This window comes from Lissotriton vulgaris, unplaced genomic scaffold (assembly GCF_964263255.1).
Source record: "Lissotriton vulgaris unplaced genomic scaffold, aLisVul1.2 SCAFFOLD_709, whole genome shotgun sequence".
NCBI lineage: Eukaryota > Metazoa > Chordata > Amphibia > Caudata > Salamandridae > Lissotriton > Lissotriton vulgaris.
In genome coordinates, this window is record NW_028245466.1 from 909,768 (window position 1) to 928,966 (window position 19,199).

General features: G+C 40.9%; 1 protein-coding gene across 1 annotated transcript in view; it reads right to left on the reverse strand.

Moving 5' to 3' along the window:
• The window catches only part of POU1F1 (POU class 1 homeobox 1), a gene marked incomplete at its 5' end in the record, with an annotated part of 70,204 nt that extends 52,977 nt beyond the window's left edge, over positions 1–17,227 (reverse strand). The window contains 2 exons of the mRNA XM_086949080.1: positions 16,274–16,387; positions 17,061–17,227. Of these exons, the coding sequence (XP_086805206.1) occupies positions 16,274–16,387; positions 17,061–17,227 (281 nt within the window). The remainder of the gene's footprint in view (positions 1–16,273; positions 16,388–17,060) is intronic.
• Positions 17,228–19,199: the final 1,972 nt, after the last annotated feature.

The window sequence follows — 19,199 nt, forward strand, 5'->3', positions numbered from 1 at the left end:
AAGCCGCCTGGACTACGGTAACACCCTCTACGCCGGTACCACCGCAAAACTTCAGAAAAAACTCCAACGCATCCAGAATGCATCAGCCAGACTCATTTTAGACATCCCGCGTAAAGAACACATTTCTGGTCACCTGAAAAACCTCCACTGGCTCCCCATCAACAAGAGGATAACTTTCCGCCTCCTCACCCACGCACACAAAGCTCTTTACGAACTTGGACCCGAATGCCTCAATACACGTCTTTCCTTCTACACCCCCGCCCGCCAGCTGCGCTCCTCCAACCAAGCCCTCGCTGCTGTTCCCCGCGCCAACAAAACCACCATGGGAGGAAGATCATTCTCCTACCTAGCGGCCAAAACCTGGAACTCACTTCCCATGCACCTTCGCCTCACTCAAAACCACCTAGCATTCAGAAAGCAACTTAAAACCTGGATTTTCGAGAAGTAATTCCCTACCCCTCTTCAAGCGCCTTGAGACCATTTGGGTATGTGGCGCGCTATATAAATTTATTGACTTGACTTGACTTGACTAAAACTCATATTGTGTACAACATATATAGTGAGGAGGAAAGTATTCCAGTCTTTGGCTGTGGTGATGGAAAAGGACCGTTAGGGACAATAAGTAGTTATTGGTTGGAAGAGGACAATGTCTGATTCTAGATATACCTCTCAAATTTGTAACTTTGAAATTCAGGGATCTTTTGCAGCTTAGCATTATTTACAAATGTCATATCATTGAAACAACCCCTGTTATCAAGTGGAAGTCAGTGACTATATCCGGGCACTTGATAAATGTGCTCATATCCTGTGAGCCTAATGAGCAGTCTGGCATTAGGTTTTTACAGAAATTGAATGTGAAGGAAAGTTTTCTTTGGAGAGGTCAAGAAGAATGGATTGGCACCCTCTAACTTAAACAGAAGAAGGCCTTTATCATATGAATGTCAACACGTGTTTCAAATACGTTTTAATCCATAGAGAGCAGAGCAACACACAATCAGAGCACTACACATAAGGATCCCCGGGGCACCAGCTCAGTACACTAACAACTTCTGTGCAGGTATTATTTTGTGTCACCCAAGCACCTAAGCCCCTTGGAATAAGACAAACAAAATTCATAGTCATCCTATGATATCCTTAACACATTGTAAGCATAAACCATTCCCAAGCAGAGAAATGAAGTACAAGTCTACGGATACTGGCCTGGAGGTCCTGGCCAAGAAGATGGTAAGACACTATTGCCTAGATATACTAAGGGTGTGTGTCATCACTGCGTCACACAAGTGAGATTTACTATGCCATGCAGAGCCACCTTACGTGGCTCAATTTGGCATAGTAAATCTGAAGTAATGCAAGGCAGTGGAAGTCGTGCATTTACATTACCCTGCCCAGTAAAGGCTTTCCATAGGTGAAGCGTAGGTCTTCCCATGCATCCAGCCACAGCTTTTGACCCATTCTCAGATTTACTAACATCAGTAAACCTAGGAATGAATCAAAATTCTACACCTTCTGAGAGAGGAGAAATATGTATATTTCTCCTCATATTTTCCTCTTTTTCAATGTGCTGCAGCACACACAGGAAGAGAAAGAAGCCTCAGAGAATTGTTTTTGTGCAGGAAGGCGTTCCATTGAGCAAGGGTTCCTGCGTTTCTGCTAGGCTCAAGTTATTGCACCAGGGCAGATAGAGAGCAGGAGTGCGCCTCATCTTAGTAGATATGGCGCATTCCTACACTCTCCATTTGACGCACAGCAGCACAGCAAGTTGCTGAACTGCCTCAAATGTTAGTACATCTGCTGCTATGAATTTCTAATGTGCAATCTCATGCTGAAGATGCTACCAAAAGTAATCACAGGCATGCCTGTGGAAGGAGATAATGGACACAATCAAAGCTATAATAACATATCCAAATGATGTTGAGAACATTAAAAAAGTTTGAAACCCTAAAATGCTAGGTACTTAAGCGAGCTACCAAGTACATGAACTAAAGTCTGGCTACCATTGGCTGTAACACCTTAATGTAGTTTTTTTTAAACCTCAAAGATTCACTGAAAAAGCACAGGTAAAGTGAAGAACAGAACAAAACCTGAAAGCCACTAAAATTAACCAGTTATGGATAGGTAAATTGAACATAATTTAGATGAGATGCTTAGTAAATATTGATCTACTTAATATTTATTTTCTTAAAGGGAAATGAGCAGAGAATTTTTTCCTAAGAATGATGTAATGAGCAGTGTCATCTGTGATGCCATTTGACATGCCATGAGTGGTGTCCTATGTGAAGCAGTGTGTGATGGGGGCTTGACTTATGGATGGTTTATTTAACTATAAATGGGGAATTTCAATGGTTTTAGGTTTGGGTTTGTACCCATAACTTTACTTTGTGATTTTTTTCAAGCACATTTCTGAAGTCTTTTTAAACCTATATTTATATACATATGGAATTAGGTAATCCTCTGAAAAACATCTATATATCAGTGTTTTCTTAGGAAATGTCTTTTTTGTTTTACTAATAACTTTAGCGCCATTTGACAAATCTTCACAATACTTTCGAAAACCGTGCTGGTTTTTGTCAAGTTTGTGCATGGAAGGTTTCAGAGTGATGCGTCAGGCAGGGGATGAGAAAAAAGAGGGTTGCCCAAAATGCAAAATCCCCATGCATTTTCCATGGACTTTATTTAACAGTGCTACCGCAAAGTCTGCTGAACGGAATTACACCAATTTGACAGGTAGCTGGATCTTTGTCCAGAAACCATGCTTTTTATTATTTGATGTATATCAGTTCAGTAGTTTTGGAGATTTTAAGCTCCCAAAATATTTGCTTATCTAGATGGTTGTGTTTGAGGGACTCTTGTGAGAGTCCCTCAAACCCAATTAAAAAAAATAGAGCCTTCTATTTGCCCCAGGAGGCTTTTTTACCTTTCAGCCATCTTCTGATTGGATGCCTAACACATGTGGACACATTTTGCAAGCAGCCGTTACAGGACTTGGGGACTTAGTCCCCTGTCCACCGTGTAATTAAAAAAAGTATATAAGGGGCCGGGTAGCATTCCCTCCCCTACCCTCCACCCCTCCCCGCTGGGCCAAAATAATTTGTTTTTTAAGTTGTGATCCCAGGAGAGTCCTTCACGACTTCCGGGCACTAAAAAAAAAAATCCCTGCCGATGTTTCATTATATATATTATGTTGGGGAGTGGGCAAGTGGCCCCTGTCCCCAAGACATAGATGTTGCCCAGGAACCCCATCCCCGGGGCAAAATGAAAAAGAGTTGGGGGAACGCGGTCCTCATCCCTGAGCCTTAAGGGACTATGAGGACCCCATCCCCCTTGCAGACATTATATTAATAGGGGATGGGGTGCATGGCCCACGTCCATGAGCCAGTGGAGACCCTGGGGCTCAAATCTTTACTTTTAGGGGAGTGGGGCATGTGACCTCCCTTTCGGAGCCCAAATAGACCTAGGGGACTCCATCCCCCGGGTCTAGCTCTTTACCTGTGGCCTGGGGAGCACACCCCTGGGGCACACTGGTTTTTCCTTGCCCGCAGGAGCACAGGCAGTGAAAGAAGTGTGCTCCCAGCCAGTGGAAGCAGGCATAAGTATTTGCTCCCTCCTTATGGGAGCAATGCCATCTCCTGTACGGGAGCTAGCTTAAGCTTGGGGGTCCTGGGGCTCCCACTGCCACCCCTACTGTTATGTTTAGTGGATGCCCCTTGTAGTAACCGGGGGAGCTCACTTAGAATGGAAATGCCCTGTGGGATTGGGTCCCTGAGGCCTCTAAAAGCGCATGGAAGGGGGCCATCTGCCACCCTTACCTATAATTAATTTATAGCTCCGAGGGGATGAAGTCCGTGTGGCCCATTTGGGCTCAGGGAAGGGGTTTGCGCACCCCTCACCCCCCAATATAAATGTTTTTCCCCTGGGATATGGGGTCTCTGGGGCCTCTTAAAGTTCAGGGAGGAGGAAGTATGCCCCTTCCCCAATATTTAAGAAAATAAGAATTGATGACTCCCACCGCACCCTGTGGTTGATAAACAGGGCTTGGCTGCCCATGGGGGGCTGGACGCATGGCCTGGCTGCAGGCCAGGCTCTGCGGCCAATCCCACGTTTTGCACAGCCTGACAAAAATTTTGTAATGTTCTCAGCGATGTCATCAATGATGCCATAGAACATTTCATAAGTGATGTAATATGTGAGGCCATACGCAGTGCATGGCCGGGGTGCAAGTTATAGTTAGAAGTGATAACTATAACTGCTGAATTTCTGAGGAGTTTTGAGATTAAAACTTTATGTTGTTACTGAAATTTTTACCTAACTCTAACGTCTCTTTAACTGTTGTTTTTTTCAGTGAATATATATATATATATATATATATATATTTATTTTTTTTCATATCTAATTGACTGTGTAGGAGGGATCAAAATGAGTGTTTTTTTATTTTAACTCCTAAAAGAAAATTTGCTCTCCACTGTAGCTAAAACTGCTAAATGGATGACACTAAATTTGGCATGAAATGACATTTTTACTCTGAGGAGTGCCTTTGCTTGATTTGGTGTAAATCCTCTCAGTAGATTTTGTGAAGTGAGCACTATAGAAACATATTGGTGGGTTTCCAACATTTGATCAATAAACAGCTTTGATATATCTTGTACATTAATTCACAGATTATTCATGGATCTGGATCTTCTAATCCTCTGATGTTAATACATATGATAAACAAACAAATTCCATTTGAGGAGCTATTATTTGTTCCATGTGTCCAATGCATTGTTTGGGGTTCTTCAGAGGGAAATACAGACAATTTGATTGGCAGCAGCAGAAATGTTTTAATGTAGCATCAATTGCAGTTAGCTAGACATTAAAAGCCTGTGTCCTCAAAATAAAATGACAGAAGAAGTGTGAAGTGGCTGGGGAGTATCTCCATGGTTGGAGGATGTTGGTGATCCTCTTGGGATTTCCAGAACCATGGGGGTCCATGGATCCTTGAATTCACGTGTAGATCCATTAACGTATGTTAGAAACATTGGCAAATTTCTTTGAAAAGCCGTAATTAAAGTTTAGTTATGCTTCACTACAAAAAAAACGGAAATTTGCCAAATATGATTAGGTGATCAAACCATAAATCAAACCACTGCTCTTTAAATCATAACTCTCACCCACAAAGCAATGCTCATGGCCTCTCAATATTTGGACCAATGCGTAATATGACTTAACAGCACCTCATTAAATAAAAACACATATACTAACAAAGAACTGATACTGAATCCGTAGTGTTATCATCAATAATGTCATGTTAAGGTGACACTAGGGATATAATTGATGTCATTTTTTATGTTATCTGCTCTCTCATGGATACGGTCTTTGAATCTTTGTTCCCATTAGACCTATCCAGCACTCGAATTGGAGAAGAGGGTTATGAACACCTATTGTGCTTGACATAGCTTTTAATAGTCTCTTTTAACTCCTCAATATTATATGAAATCCTTGGATTGCCAGTTGATTGGTGATGTTACACCCCTGCAGTCAGTGTAGCAGGAGACATATCTTGCATTAGGTCGTACGAATCAGTTAGATACTAACTGAATTTGTCTAATGCTATAAAGGTTGTTATTCTCTTTTAAACCCTACAATGAATGGGGAAATCTTTACCACTCTAGTGCTCCCTTGCACTAACTCTTGATTTTGATTAGTAATGTTTTCTTCTGAGTCAATTCTTATAGACTTGATGTATCTATTTATTTTATCATTCACAGACAGATAGTAATGTTTAACCAGGTATTTTTAACACTAGGTCATATGAATGAATTAAAAACATCTGAATTTGTCAAGTGCCTTAAAGGTTTTTTATCATATTATAATGTTTTTTAATTAACTGAAGACACTCAGGCGCTTTTGCACAACCTTGCCACGACTCTCAAAAATGATTGATAATGCTTTTAGTAGCCATTTCTTATAGACTTGATGAATCCGTTAATTTTACTATTTCAAGGTGGTAGTTGCCTGAAGCTATCCTTTCTAAGGTTACTATGTCTAAAGCTTGATTGTAATTGATTTTTTTAAATGTAGTTTTATTAAGTTTGTCTATCTTGTAATGATGTTTATTAATCAGACAATGCAATCCTTATCATAACACATATCAGAGAACTTAGATGCTGCAGACACATTGACAGAGGAGTCAAGAGGCAAGGTTTCTTAACTAGAATAATTAAAGCTATATACAAAATGAATATCATAAATGGCCACTCAACCTATTGAGCAGGCAGAGATTAACCTATCTTTGAAGCACCTGGCAGCGCTGGGAGGCAACATGGCGGTCGCTTGAGACCGTAGGTGAATACAGAGCATAGAGAGCCGGAAGAACTTATGATGCTGCACTAAGAGGTACACAGTCAAAATATCAAATCTTTAATTTCGACTTACACTTATATCGAGTTGCTAATATCGAAGGGACAGAATAGATGTCCAGAATATCGATGGCCATAATATTGACCCTAAGGTAAGTAATATCGAAATTACTTATATCAATAGCATATATATCGATGTAAGTAATATCGACATTACTTATATCGATAGCATATATATTGATGTAAGTAATTTCGATTTACTAATATGTGTTAGAAATTTTAGTTAAGTATTTAAATTAATTGTTATAATATGTGTTTAATATGTTTTTATAAATAAAAAATATATAAAAGTAAATTATATGTTTTACTACCAGAGCGGGTTGTGGGTTTTTAGGGGAATAGGGTGGGAAGTAATTTATTTGTAATTAAATAATTATTTTTTAATGATTAATTTATTTTGCAATTAAATATTAATTGGCAATGAAATATTTTAATTGATTAATTGATTAATTAATTGATAATTTATGTATATTTTTAAGTAAATTATATGTTTTACTACTGGAGCGGGTTGTGGGTTTATAGGGGAATAGGGTGGGAAGTAATTTAATTGTAATTAATTAAATAATTTTTATGCATATTTTAATTTGTAAATAATTATTAATTGGTAATGAATTATATTAATTGATAAATTAATTATTTTATTGGTAATTAATTTTTTTAATTGATAAGTTAATTATTTAATTGGTAATTATTATTTTTAATTGATAAATTAATTATGTAATTGGTAATTAATATAATTTTAAATTAAATGTTATGTGTTACTACTAGAGCGGGTTGTCGGTTTATAGGGGAATAGGGTGGGAACTGATTTAATTACAAATAATTTATTATATTTTTATGTATAATTTAATATTTTTTATTAAAAAAATTGCAATGAATTAATTCAATAGATTAAGTCATTATTTAATTGATAATTAATTTTCAATTAAATGTTAGGTGATAGTACTGGAGTGTGTTGTGTGTTTATAGGGGAATAGGGTGGGGTGGGAATAGTAATTTTTACCCCTACGCTATCCAACACTTTCCCTACTGTTGCACCCTCTGGAGTGAGAATGGTAATTTTTACCCACCCGCTATCCAACGCTTTCCCAACTGTTGTACCCTCTGGAGTGCGAATAGTAATGTTTACCCCTACGCTATCCAAAACTTTCCCTACTGTTGCACCCTCTGGAGTGAGAATAGTAATTTTTACCCACCCGCTATCCAACGCTTTCCCTACTGTTGCACCCTCTGGAGTGGGACTAGTAATTTTTACCCCTACGCTATCCAACACTTTCCCTACTGTTGCACCCTCTGGAGTGAGAATAGTAATTTTTACCCACCCGCTATCCAACGCTTTCCCTACTGTTGCACCCTCTGGAGTGGGAATAGTAATTTTTACCCCTACGCTATCCAAAACTTTCCCTACTGTTGCACCCTCTGGAGTGAGAATAGTAATTTTTACCCACCCGCTATCCAACGCTTTCCCTACTGTTGCACCCTCTGGAGTGGGAATATTAATTTTTACCCCTACGCTATCCAACACTTTCCCTACTGTTGCACCCTCTGGAGTGAGAATAGTAATTTTTACCCACCCGCTATCCAACGCTTTCCCTACTGTTGCACCCTCTGGAGTGGGAATAGTAATTTTTACCCCTACGCTATCCAACACTTTCCCTATTGTTGCACTCTTTGGAGTGAGAATAGTAATTTTTACCCACCCGCTATCCAACGCTTTCCCTACTGTTGCACCCTCTGGAGTGGGAATAGTAATTTTCGACCCCTACGCTATCCAACACTTTCCCTACTGTTGCACCCTCTGGAGTGAGAATAGTCATTTTTACCCACCCGCTATCCAACGCTTTCCCTACTGTTGCACCCTCTGGAGTGGGAATAGTAATTTTTACCCCTACGCTATCCAATGCTTTCCCTACTGTTGCACCCTCTGGAGTGGGAATAGTAATTTATACCCCTACGCTATCCAACACTTTCTTTACTGTAGCACCCTCTGGAGTGGGAATAGTAATTATTGTTAAGTAAGTATATATTATATATGATTTGCTAATTATTATTTTTTTTTTTAAACATGTATTATGGTTTTTTTAACCATTATTAAATATATTTAAATATGTTTAACTAATTTATAAGTATTATTTACAGTATTTTTCATGTTATTTTAAACCCAAAAAAAACGATATTTTTAACGTCGATAATATTTTTTCGATATTTTGGTACTTACCATGTTGTACATAGGGCGTCGATATTCTTGCAATCGATATATTTACGCCGATATTTGTGGAGGTCGAAATTCTGTCTGTCAAAATTCTGTCATAGATCCGCACTAAGAAACTTGGAGGGATGAACCTAGAAACTTGTAGCACGGAGCTACATTATTCCCCAAAGCCCGGTAGGAGTTACCTACATTTACTGGAAACCTCTATCGGGCTTGTTGTGTTACAGCAACTTGGCAGAATAATTTCTGAGGCTGCCATAACCCACCATAAGGGATCCTACCTCACAGCGACATCCGAAGTCGAGGCCAGGCTTGTTGAGACTGCTGGGTATGCTGTGATGGGTTACAAGACGGCGGCTGCCAAGGCAAGAACAGCCCAGCTGGCGTTGAGGTGAATGTCTGAGACGGCGACTCCGGTGGCAGTGTGGTCGCCTGCACAAACTCCGAGACGAGGCAGACGGGGGACGTGGGCCGACCCGGACCCGGAAAAAAGAGGAAGAGGAGGGCCGTCACAGAAAGGACGCCGGCCCCACTGTGGTTGATCTGCTGAGAGGGCCAGCCGGGACAACAGCTCCGGGTCATGCAGGAAGGATTCAGGGCAAGGTCTGCCCTGAGGCGATCATGATTGCAGTGAATACTGGTGAGGCCCCGAAAGAGGAGCGAGATGAGCTGGAAGAGTGGAGTCGGGGAGAAGATCTCCTCAACATGGAGACAGACGGTCAGGACTGAGGGCCAGCCAACACTGAAGGTATGCCCGTGGGCTTTCCCCCTCTGACTTTGACTGTTGCTGGGGGGTAGAGTGTTCTTTGCTAGATGGACCGACCAATATGACAACCGTAGAGAAGGCCAGTAAAGTCCCTAAAATAGATGACTCTGTAAAGGTGGATATGGTCGGGGGCGCAAGACACTGCAACTACATTGCCTCAAGTGAAATCATCCAGCACTGACCCCAACATTGCTCACGCAAGTCAGCCTCAAGAAGTCCCTAAGGCTAGTAAAGATAACATTGGGCAAGTTGATCTGGATAAGGAACCTAGTGACTTTTTCTTTTCCTTATTGGATGGTGGCGAATGGTCAGATGACTTGTCATACACTACAGATTTGAGCTATAGTGACCAGGAAGAGGCTGAGGGAAGTAAATCGAAAACTATCTTGAGAAAAAAAAAAGGAGACGGGGGAAGGATTTAGCCTGGGACTATACTCCCACAAATCAATTTACCAATCATATGCCCTTAAACCAACCTAATTCCGATCTCCCAGGGCCAACTCCTCCAACGCTAGAGGCTATCTTCCAGGCTATATCAATGCATCGGGAAGAAACGCGTCAGGATGGACGCAAGGCCCAAGTTGCCATGAGTAAGATGCAATGGGTTGTGCAAAAACTGACCAAGACTTGCAGTGCATTTGGGGAACGACTGACTGATCTCAAGTCTAGGATTGTCTCTACCGAATCTGACCTGGCCACAAATCAAATGCTAGTAGATTCTCATGAGGCACAGTTAGTTGACATCAAGTGGAAACTGGAGTAATTCGAGAATCGTCAGCAGAGAAACAACCTGTGGGTGCTGGGGGTTCCTGAGGGGGTGGAGGGGGCAGATGTTCCCTCCTATGTGGTGGACTTGTTACGAGACTCCCTGCCGGAGCTTACCGATTGGAATTGGGCATTAGAGGTGCAATGTGCCCACCGTGTCCCCTTTGTTCAGAAACAGCCAGTAATGGCAGGGGCGGTCCCTCGTGCCATCCTGATGTATTTTGGCAAATTTTTGCTACGCCAAGCTGTTTTTAAGAAAGCAAGGCCAGGAGCATAAAGAACTAGGAACGAGATTTCCTATTTTTTCGTCTGGACTTCTTCCACTCCACCGTCGAAAGACGGTGAAGGTTGCAACAGCTTATTAAGCCATTCCTGGACAAAAATGTGCAAGCCTTTTTAAACAATCCAGCTCGGCTAAAGATGATCTGGGGGGGGGGGGCAAACTAAATTCTTTCTGTCGGAAATAAAGGCTAAAGAATACCTGGATGGTTTGTCTGGCTAGATCTGGATCAGCTGTCAATGTACTAAACAGTCCACAATCACTCACAAAGGGGGAATTGAGAGGGAGGTAAAAGTATTTAAAAAAGTATTTTTGGGGGGTATTCGGAATGGAATAAAAATGAATAAAATGTTTGCTTTAGGAACAGGTGACCTTGGCGATTGGGGGTCTTGGAAAGCAGCATGTAGCTAAATGCTAGAGGAAGGTCTTAGCATCAGGGCTCTCGCTCTGTGTAGCACACTCATCACGAACAGACTCAAAGATTGAGTCTGCATGCCTCGTGTGGGGAGGTGGTGGTGTCGGTGAGGTGGGTGGGGGGATTTGGGGGAGACAGAAGGGAGGTGAAGGGAAAGGGAAGGGTGGTGGGGTAAAAAGCGGGATTAAAAAAGCATTTACAAAAACAACAACAAAATGAAGAAACAGCCAAAAGAGAAACATGGGAGGCAGAATGAGAGACGAAAGGTGGAGGGGGGTAAGAGCAAGAGATTACTAATAGGGGTAATCCTCGAATCCAAAGCTAAACCAAGATGGGGAGGATAACTATATGCTCATGGACTGTAGCAGGACTGAATGATAGGGCAAAGAGGTTTAGATGTGCTGAATTCATGCGGTTAAATTCCATGGATGTAGTATGCTTACAGGAGACACATGTTCCCTGGGGGAAAAGAGAAGCATTGAGGATTGGTGGGTATAATATCCTGGCTTGCACAACTCAGACCTCAAATATTCGTGGGGTGGCCATTTTAGCAAAGACAGCTTTAGGTTTAGCCAAAAGCAAGGCAGTGGATGCCCTGGGGAGGTGGGCCATAGTAGAACTTGCAACAGGAGTTACGTTATGCTCGATCTACGGGTCAAACCAAAATGACACCCCGATATTTGAAGATTTGGAAATAGAACTTGCTACATGGCCAAACCCTTTAATCTTTTGAGGAGATTTTAGTATCTCTTTAGATATTGGTTCAGGGAAGCAGAGACAAGGGGGGTATTCCGGTCAAAAGCCTAAAGTTTACAGGGCTCTAAATTCCCTTCCCTTAAGAATAGTCATGGTCTGGTGGACATCTGGGAAATAAAAAACCCACCTAACCCTGGCAACACGTATTTCTCCTGTCGGCACAGAAAATTTGTCAGGATCGATTACTTCTATGGTACAAGGGATCTATTAGAACGAGCAGGGATTAAAAAACTCCCTAAAATAATATCTGATCACAACCCTCTGATCACAGAGTAAATGGACGTTCAATAGGAAATTGATAGTGAACAGTGTATACATTGAATTTATTAAAGAGTGGGTGCAAGAATATTTTAATATGAACCGTTTTAGCGCAAGTAGGGGGCCGTGTTAGACTCTTTCAAGGCTACTCTTTGTTGCCAGGGCTAAGACGCAGTGGAAGACTAAGAACCAACAACTATTGTAGGATTTGGCCTTGGCTGAAGAGGAGCATGTTTTAACAATAATGCAGGGACAAGAGGGGGACCAAATTCAGTATTGAATAATTGCCCTAAAAGTGGAATTAAATAGTTGGCTAACACAGAGATCAGCATAGGAATATCAATCTCATCTCAATAGCACCTATGAAAATGGTGAGCAAGTCGGTAAGAGGTTAGCTCTTCGTACCAGGAGGAGGATATCTTTAAACTCAATATCTTCTATTAAAATAGACAGGCAAGTACATACTGATCCAGAAGACATTGTCAAAGGGTTTCAACACTATTATCAAATCCTGTACCAGGATGATATTAATAAAGATCGAACAGAAGTTGTGCAGGGCTTAGCAGGACTGATAGCTGGCACTGAACTCGGAGGGGGCTCGGATAGGCCAATTAGAGATGAGCTAGAAGAAGAAATGACTTTAGAGGAAGCTAATTTAGCACTGCCAGGAATGGCATTGAGGAAGGCCGCATGCCCTGACAGGATTCCACTCGAAGTCTATAATATCCTAGGAACAGCTATAACACCTCTTCTTCTTGACTTGTTTAAGGGACTGCAGTATAATGCAACCCCCCCCCTGGGTCCAGGAAAGAGACAGACATCATAATATTTCCTAAAAAAGGAAAGCCGGTAGATAATCTATCTTCATACCGGCCGATCTCCTTGATCAACTCAGACCACAAATTATATTCTAAAATCCTGGCCAATCGGCTAGGAAGGGTCATAGAATGTCTGGTCTCCCCCTGGCAACACGGTTTTATCCTGGGAAAAGGAACAACTGACCATACCCGTAGAGTTATCTTTCTTTTTGACATCATAACCGGGACGGGGGCCACATGGCTATGATCCTCCTCGACACCGAAAAAGCCTTCGATCGGCTGTCTTCGGAGTTTTTATGGGGGATACTGGGGTTAACTGGTTTTGGGCTGCAATTTATAAAAGCAATTAAGGCAATGTGTTGTCAACCAAGGGCCCGACTGCAACTTATGGGAAAGGAATCTAATAATATTAACATATCAAAAGGGACCAGGCAGGGATGCCCTTGCTCCCCAATTTTATTTGCTTTATATATTAATCCTTTAGTGGTCAAGCTCTTACAGAGTCAGAAGATTAAGCCAATAATCACTGGTGGGTATGAGACCAAAGTATCCGGATACGCTGATGATGTTGCTGTGTTAACCCCGAAACCAGCTGAGGCAATCGTAGAGATAAGTAAGCTTGCTGAGAGCTATGGGCTCCTCTCCGAATACGCATCGAACAAGGGGAAGATGATTGTGCTATGTACAGATAATATAGATTTTAATGACCCTAGGAAAGCAGATACAGCTGTTTATCTTGGGGTCTGAATAAGTGCTAAGGTGGACGAAATTAGTAACAGAAATTTCGAACCTCTTATTAAAACCATAGGGAATGATCTAAGGAGAGATAACGGGCTACATCTGTCTAATATAGGGAGGGTAGATTTGATCAAAAAAGGATAGGACACTTGTGACCACTTATTCCAAGAGATATATTGAAAAGCCCTCATAAACGTTGTGTATCTCGAGAAGCGGTATATCTTATTCTCCGCCCCACACAAACGTTATGGCAACAGTCATTGGGCTTTTTCAATCAGTATCTTGCCAGCCTCACCCGAGGCAATCTCTGGTTTTATCGTGGCAGTATCCAGAGAAAGTTTGAGTTACCCCACTGAAGCTGAAAAAATGAGTTAAATAGTTTCCAGGCGATTACATACTTTCTTCAAATCGCTGGACCACTAATTAAAAGTGTGATAGGTATGCTCTGGGGATAATTAGGAATCCTTGGCATAGGTCATTAGGACAGAAAAAACGTCAACATGTTTCTGCTCACCAAATATTTCGTGAGAGTAGTATTACATTTTACCTCCGTTTTTCCATCCAGGTTCAACCTGTGAACACCCAACATAGAGGTATGATTTATTAACTACATAAGTTAAAATACTACATAGCCTTTTGCGTATTGTATATTACTGACACACTAGTCCCTAAATATCGCAACTCCTTCTTAACTCGCCATGATGTCACTATTGTTGTTTGTTTCCTCACAATTTGCATATAATGTCTCTAAAAAGAGCGCGTAACCTTTTGATAAACACAATGCATGTTTTTTGACTACGATTTTAACAAGATTTTGTTAAAATGCCACCAGTTACCCCATTTCCTTTCTAATCCTTTAGGTGACTATTAAGAACCTTCATGGGTAAGACTATTATGTTGTATTGACCCACCTACATCACAAATAGTGATAGTAGTTTTTTACTGTGTGTGTTTTTGTTTATATGTCCTGACGAATGCTCTTAGACCCACGGGCCAAGAGAGCAGAAACATGTTGACGTTTTTTCTGTCCTAATGACCTACGCCAAGGATTCCTAATTATCCCCAGAGCATACCTATCACACTTTTAATTAGTGGTCCAGTGATTTGAATAAAGTATGTAATCGCCTGGAAACTATTTTACTCATTTTTTCAGCTTCAGTGGGGTAACTCAAACTTTCTCTGGATACTGCCACGATAAAACCAGAGATTGCCTCGGGTGAGGCTGGCAAGATACTGATTGAAAAAGCCCAATGACTGTTGCCATAACGTTTGTGTGGGGCGGAGAATAAGATATACCGCTTCTCGAGATACACAACGTTTATGAGGGCTTTTCAATATATCTCTTGGAATAAGTGGTCACAAGTGTCCTATCCTTTTTTGATAAAATCTACCTAGCTCTGGGGAACAGATAGGGCAGCCATTCCTCTTCCCTCATTCTGATAAAATACTCTATTATAGGGAGGGGACATTTTTTTAAATGACCATGCTACCGAAGATATTGTATTTGTTTCGTGCTATACCACAGGCTGTGGAAGATAGCATACAGAGGGCATTGGAGTGCGATGAAATACCTAACTCTACCACAAGACAGGGGCGGCCTTGCAATCCCCAACATCACCCTATATTACTGGGCGGCTCTTCTCCATCAAATGGTTACCCTGTTTGTTGTGGATAATGATAGTGGAATAGAGCAAGGCACAAAAATACCCACAATTTATGAACCTAAGTGCTTTCAAAGGAGCCATTGAGACTCCTCTTGAGGTGCTGAAAACTGAAAGTTTGCTTAGTAACTGCCATATTTCATGCCGCTGCTCAGAAAACTTTTTGTTTTACGAAAAAAGCTCCTGATGTGGGAGTTTGCTTTTGTAAAACAAAATACTAATGGCCCTGAGGTCAGACGCATCATGCAACTTTTTGATCATTTGTGAATATGAGAAAACTAGCATTATTTATTTCTACACAGTGCACCAAACTATAGGTAGAGTAGATGGTCTGTCAGTTTGGCGGACAGGGTACTCTGCTATGTTTGCGTTGGAGAACCCTGTGCGACAAACTCTAATTGAGGACCATAATCTATAGCTTACCATTTCATAGGTGCTAAAGTAGGCTTTCACAGAATATTATCATGTACCTCATTACCTACCACATTGTTAAACTCACTTTCAAGATAATCCTTCAGCAATGGTGCCTGGATTTGGAAACTAAATTAATAGTGTCCTCAACAGTCTTTCAGATTTTGTGTCCACACAACTCTGCAAGGGATATCCTTGCATACATTCTCTGGGCCCAATTCACAGAACTAACTTAAGACAAAATCCTAAACTTACTACCATCTTGGTATTCACAGAAGGCACTTGCTCATTTTGGTATTCACAGAAGGCACTTACTCATTTCGTATTTACAGAAGTTAGGACTCCTAACTTTAGGACTCCTAAATGCCTTCTGTGAATACCGAAAGTCTTAAAATTAGGATTTTTCTCAGTTTAGTAGTAGTAAAGTTAGGACTCCTAACTTTAGGACTACTAAATGCCTTCTGTGAATATCGAAAGTCTTAAAATGAGGATTTTTCTCAGTTTAGGAGTAGTGAAGTTAGGACTTCTAACTTTTCTACTCCTAAACTGAGAAAAATCCTAATTTTAAGACTTTCGGTATTCATAGAAGGCATTTAGGAGTCCTAAAGTTAGGACTGCTAACTTCTGTGAATACCGAAATGAGTAAGTGCCTTCAGTGAATACCAAAATGAGTAAGTGCCTTCTGTGAATACCAAAATGGTAGTAAGTTTAGGATTTTGTCTTAAATTAGTTCTGTGAATCGGGCCCAGTCTGTGTAAACAATGCTATATGAAACCGTGAACAATTATCAGAAATTACCTTGTAATGTTCCAACACCATTTACAACATTGGAGATCGGCATACTGCAAGCCTGCAAAATTCTTGTTTGGGAGATACTTGCTGACAACATTTCTTGGGTGGTTGGCTTGATTCCTAAAACATGTTTAGATAAAAAAATATAAAAAAAAAAGTGGAGGTGGGAAAAACTGCTGTTTTTCAGTCATTGTAGAAGATGTTTTTCCCTAAGACTATTTGAGAATCTTGTTAATTTGAGTCATGCACATTTCAGTGTGTGAGGTACATGCAAGTATAGTGATTTGATTACAGTCACAAATGTATGTCAGTTGAGGATTGGAATCTAGGGTCGCATTAAAAGAAACACTGGCAAGCACAATGATGTTCATGTCTGTTTTTTCACTCTTGTGCTACTGAGATTACAGAATAAACGTCAAATATTTGTGTGGTACCTTCTGTAATACCCTTGAGCAGGCGCAGAAAATACTTTAACTTCTATATTTGGGACATCATTTCTCTTCTCCCATTGACCATGCTCCACTGTCTCCCATTCTTCTTACTGATTTCCTTTACAGCCAGTAAGGGGTATTATATATGGCATTTCCTTTTCTGATCTCAGTGCATTTGCTTTTATCATGTACAGCTCAAATATATTTTCATGAAATTGCCCTTCCTGCCTAAGAATGATTTGTTTACAATGCTGGCTAGTTTTTATCTTCAACTTAGTGGGATACCATTCTAAATTAAGCATTTGAAATTAAAAAGAAAAACCTGCCCCATAGAATTACGTATAATAGATTATTTTCCTTACCAGCCATTACCCCATAGGTCGACTGTTGGTTCCCATAGTGGCATGAGGGCGTTGAGTAATGCAGGCCCGCTGATGACAGAATGGAGAAGTACATGGGAACGTAGCCAGGAGTTTGGACCAAAGACAAAACAGATGGTACTGGTAAGAAAATGCATGAGTATTCAAAACTTTTTTTTCAAATGTGTGTTTATTATGGGTTGATAGTTTGTTTTTAAAATATTGCAGTTAAAACTTTCACAAACATTCAGTAGGCTAGCTGACTAGAGATAAGTGTAAATTTATGTCTAGGCACTCAACTTTACCTTCACTTGCATTTTCTAGCAGGTTTGCTGCTGCATATTTCACCTACATCATCACAAGGGTTAGGCGAATTTTCTGTTACGCTGGCATGATCATGTGTAATTTTGCACATTTTGTGTTACGTTAATTACAAGAAATTCCCCAAATTACTAATTTCCACTAAGCAGCATAATTATGCTGTGGTTGAGGCAACATCTTAGTATGGAAGCAAGTGAACAGTTTAATAACCAGATTGCGAGCAGCTGTTGTTTGCGCCAATGGTGTTTTTTGCACTTTTTTAAACGCGAAATGCACTCTTGCATCTAATATGGATGCAATGATGCATTTTTCCATTAAAATATAGCTTCACATGTTAGTTTTGCATTTTGCATAATTTCACGTAACTTTTCCAGAATTTTGTGTAATTACACAAAAGCAAATTATACAAATTTCACACACTCCTATATCATCAAGTAACCTATAAATGCAATTATATAAACAGTTTATGACAAGCAAACATGTTATAACAGAACACAACTTTACATGAGTGACAAACACAATTCAGTTCATCTGAACGTTATCTTAAATAGAGCATAGACCCCGCTTTCAATGAAAACTAGGGGCCTCATTTATGAAAAGTGACGCATCGCTGCGTGAAAACAGCGATGCGTCACTTTTCAATGCGCATTCCTTGCGACACCAATGATGCGTCATATTTAATGTATGGCGCATCATGTCGCAAGGACTTACAGATGCGTCAGTATTTCTGATGCATCTCTAAGCGCAAAAGTGACGCATTGCTGGAGTGTGTCACAAAAGTGACGCAACTCCAGCAATGCGTCCTTTCACATGGGGAAAGCCCCATGTGAAAGGGCTTGCGTCAGTCTTACGCCTGCTGTGAGGCAGGCGCAAGATTTTGACGCAACCGCATCCTAAAAGTGACGCAGTGAAATCTCATAGATTTCACTGCGTCACTATTACGAGGCTTTTTGCGGGGGAACGCCCCCTCTGCATACATTATACCTGACGCAGGTATAATGTGGCGCAGGGGTTTAAAAAGTGACGCATCTACCTAGATGCGTCACTTTTTAAATATGGCGCAACAAGGCGCATGTTTTACGCTGCCGATGCGTCACAAAAAGTGACGCATCCGCAGCGCAAAACTGACGCAAGGCCTCATAAATGAGGCCCTAGACTTTTATAGTGAACCAATATCATGAATATAATTAGATTAAGCATTGCTAGTGGAAATAGACCTGGCTTTTTATAAACACGTTTCTTCATTAATTGGTGATGCTGTGCCTATCACAGGGGTGGCTCCTCTATTTGAGGGGAGGAGCGTCGTCCCACAAGCTCCAGAGCTGAAAAATAAATGGTAATAAAGTTTATTTATTAACAGTTTATTTTTCAATAACCCATCCTGAATAAAGTGTCAGGACGGGGTGGGGCCATTGCTGCCGAGTGGCAGCAGCAGAGATCTGTGTGCTTTAAAATGCCCATGTTCAGCTGGCCATCGCAAAACGGCTGGCCAAAGAGACGTGCGCATTTTATACTTCTCTAAACTAGCTGTCTTAGAGAAAGCTCAGGCCTCCAGTGCTCTTGAGAGCGCTGAGTGAGGCTGCCCCCTCCAACCCTAGTGCTGCTCTCACGCTGTGAGCGCAGTACCAGGATTGGTTAGCGCAGTTTCCTGGTTTTGGAGATGACACCTGAGGGAGGAGAATGTTGAATTGCAAGCCTGAAAGTAAGTCCATTGTATATACTGTTATTTTTGTTTGTGCCCTCAGTACATGCCAGTGTTTAAGTGAATGAGTGATGAACATCTAGGTGAGTTACGGGGTACAAGGATGAACCGAAGCCTGG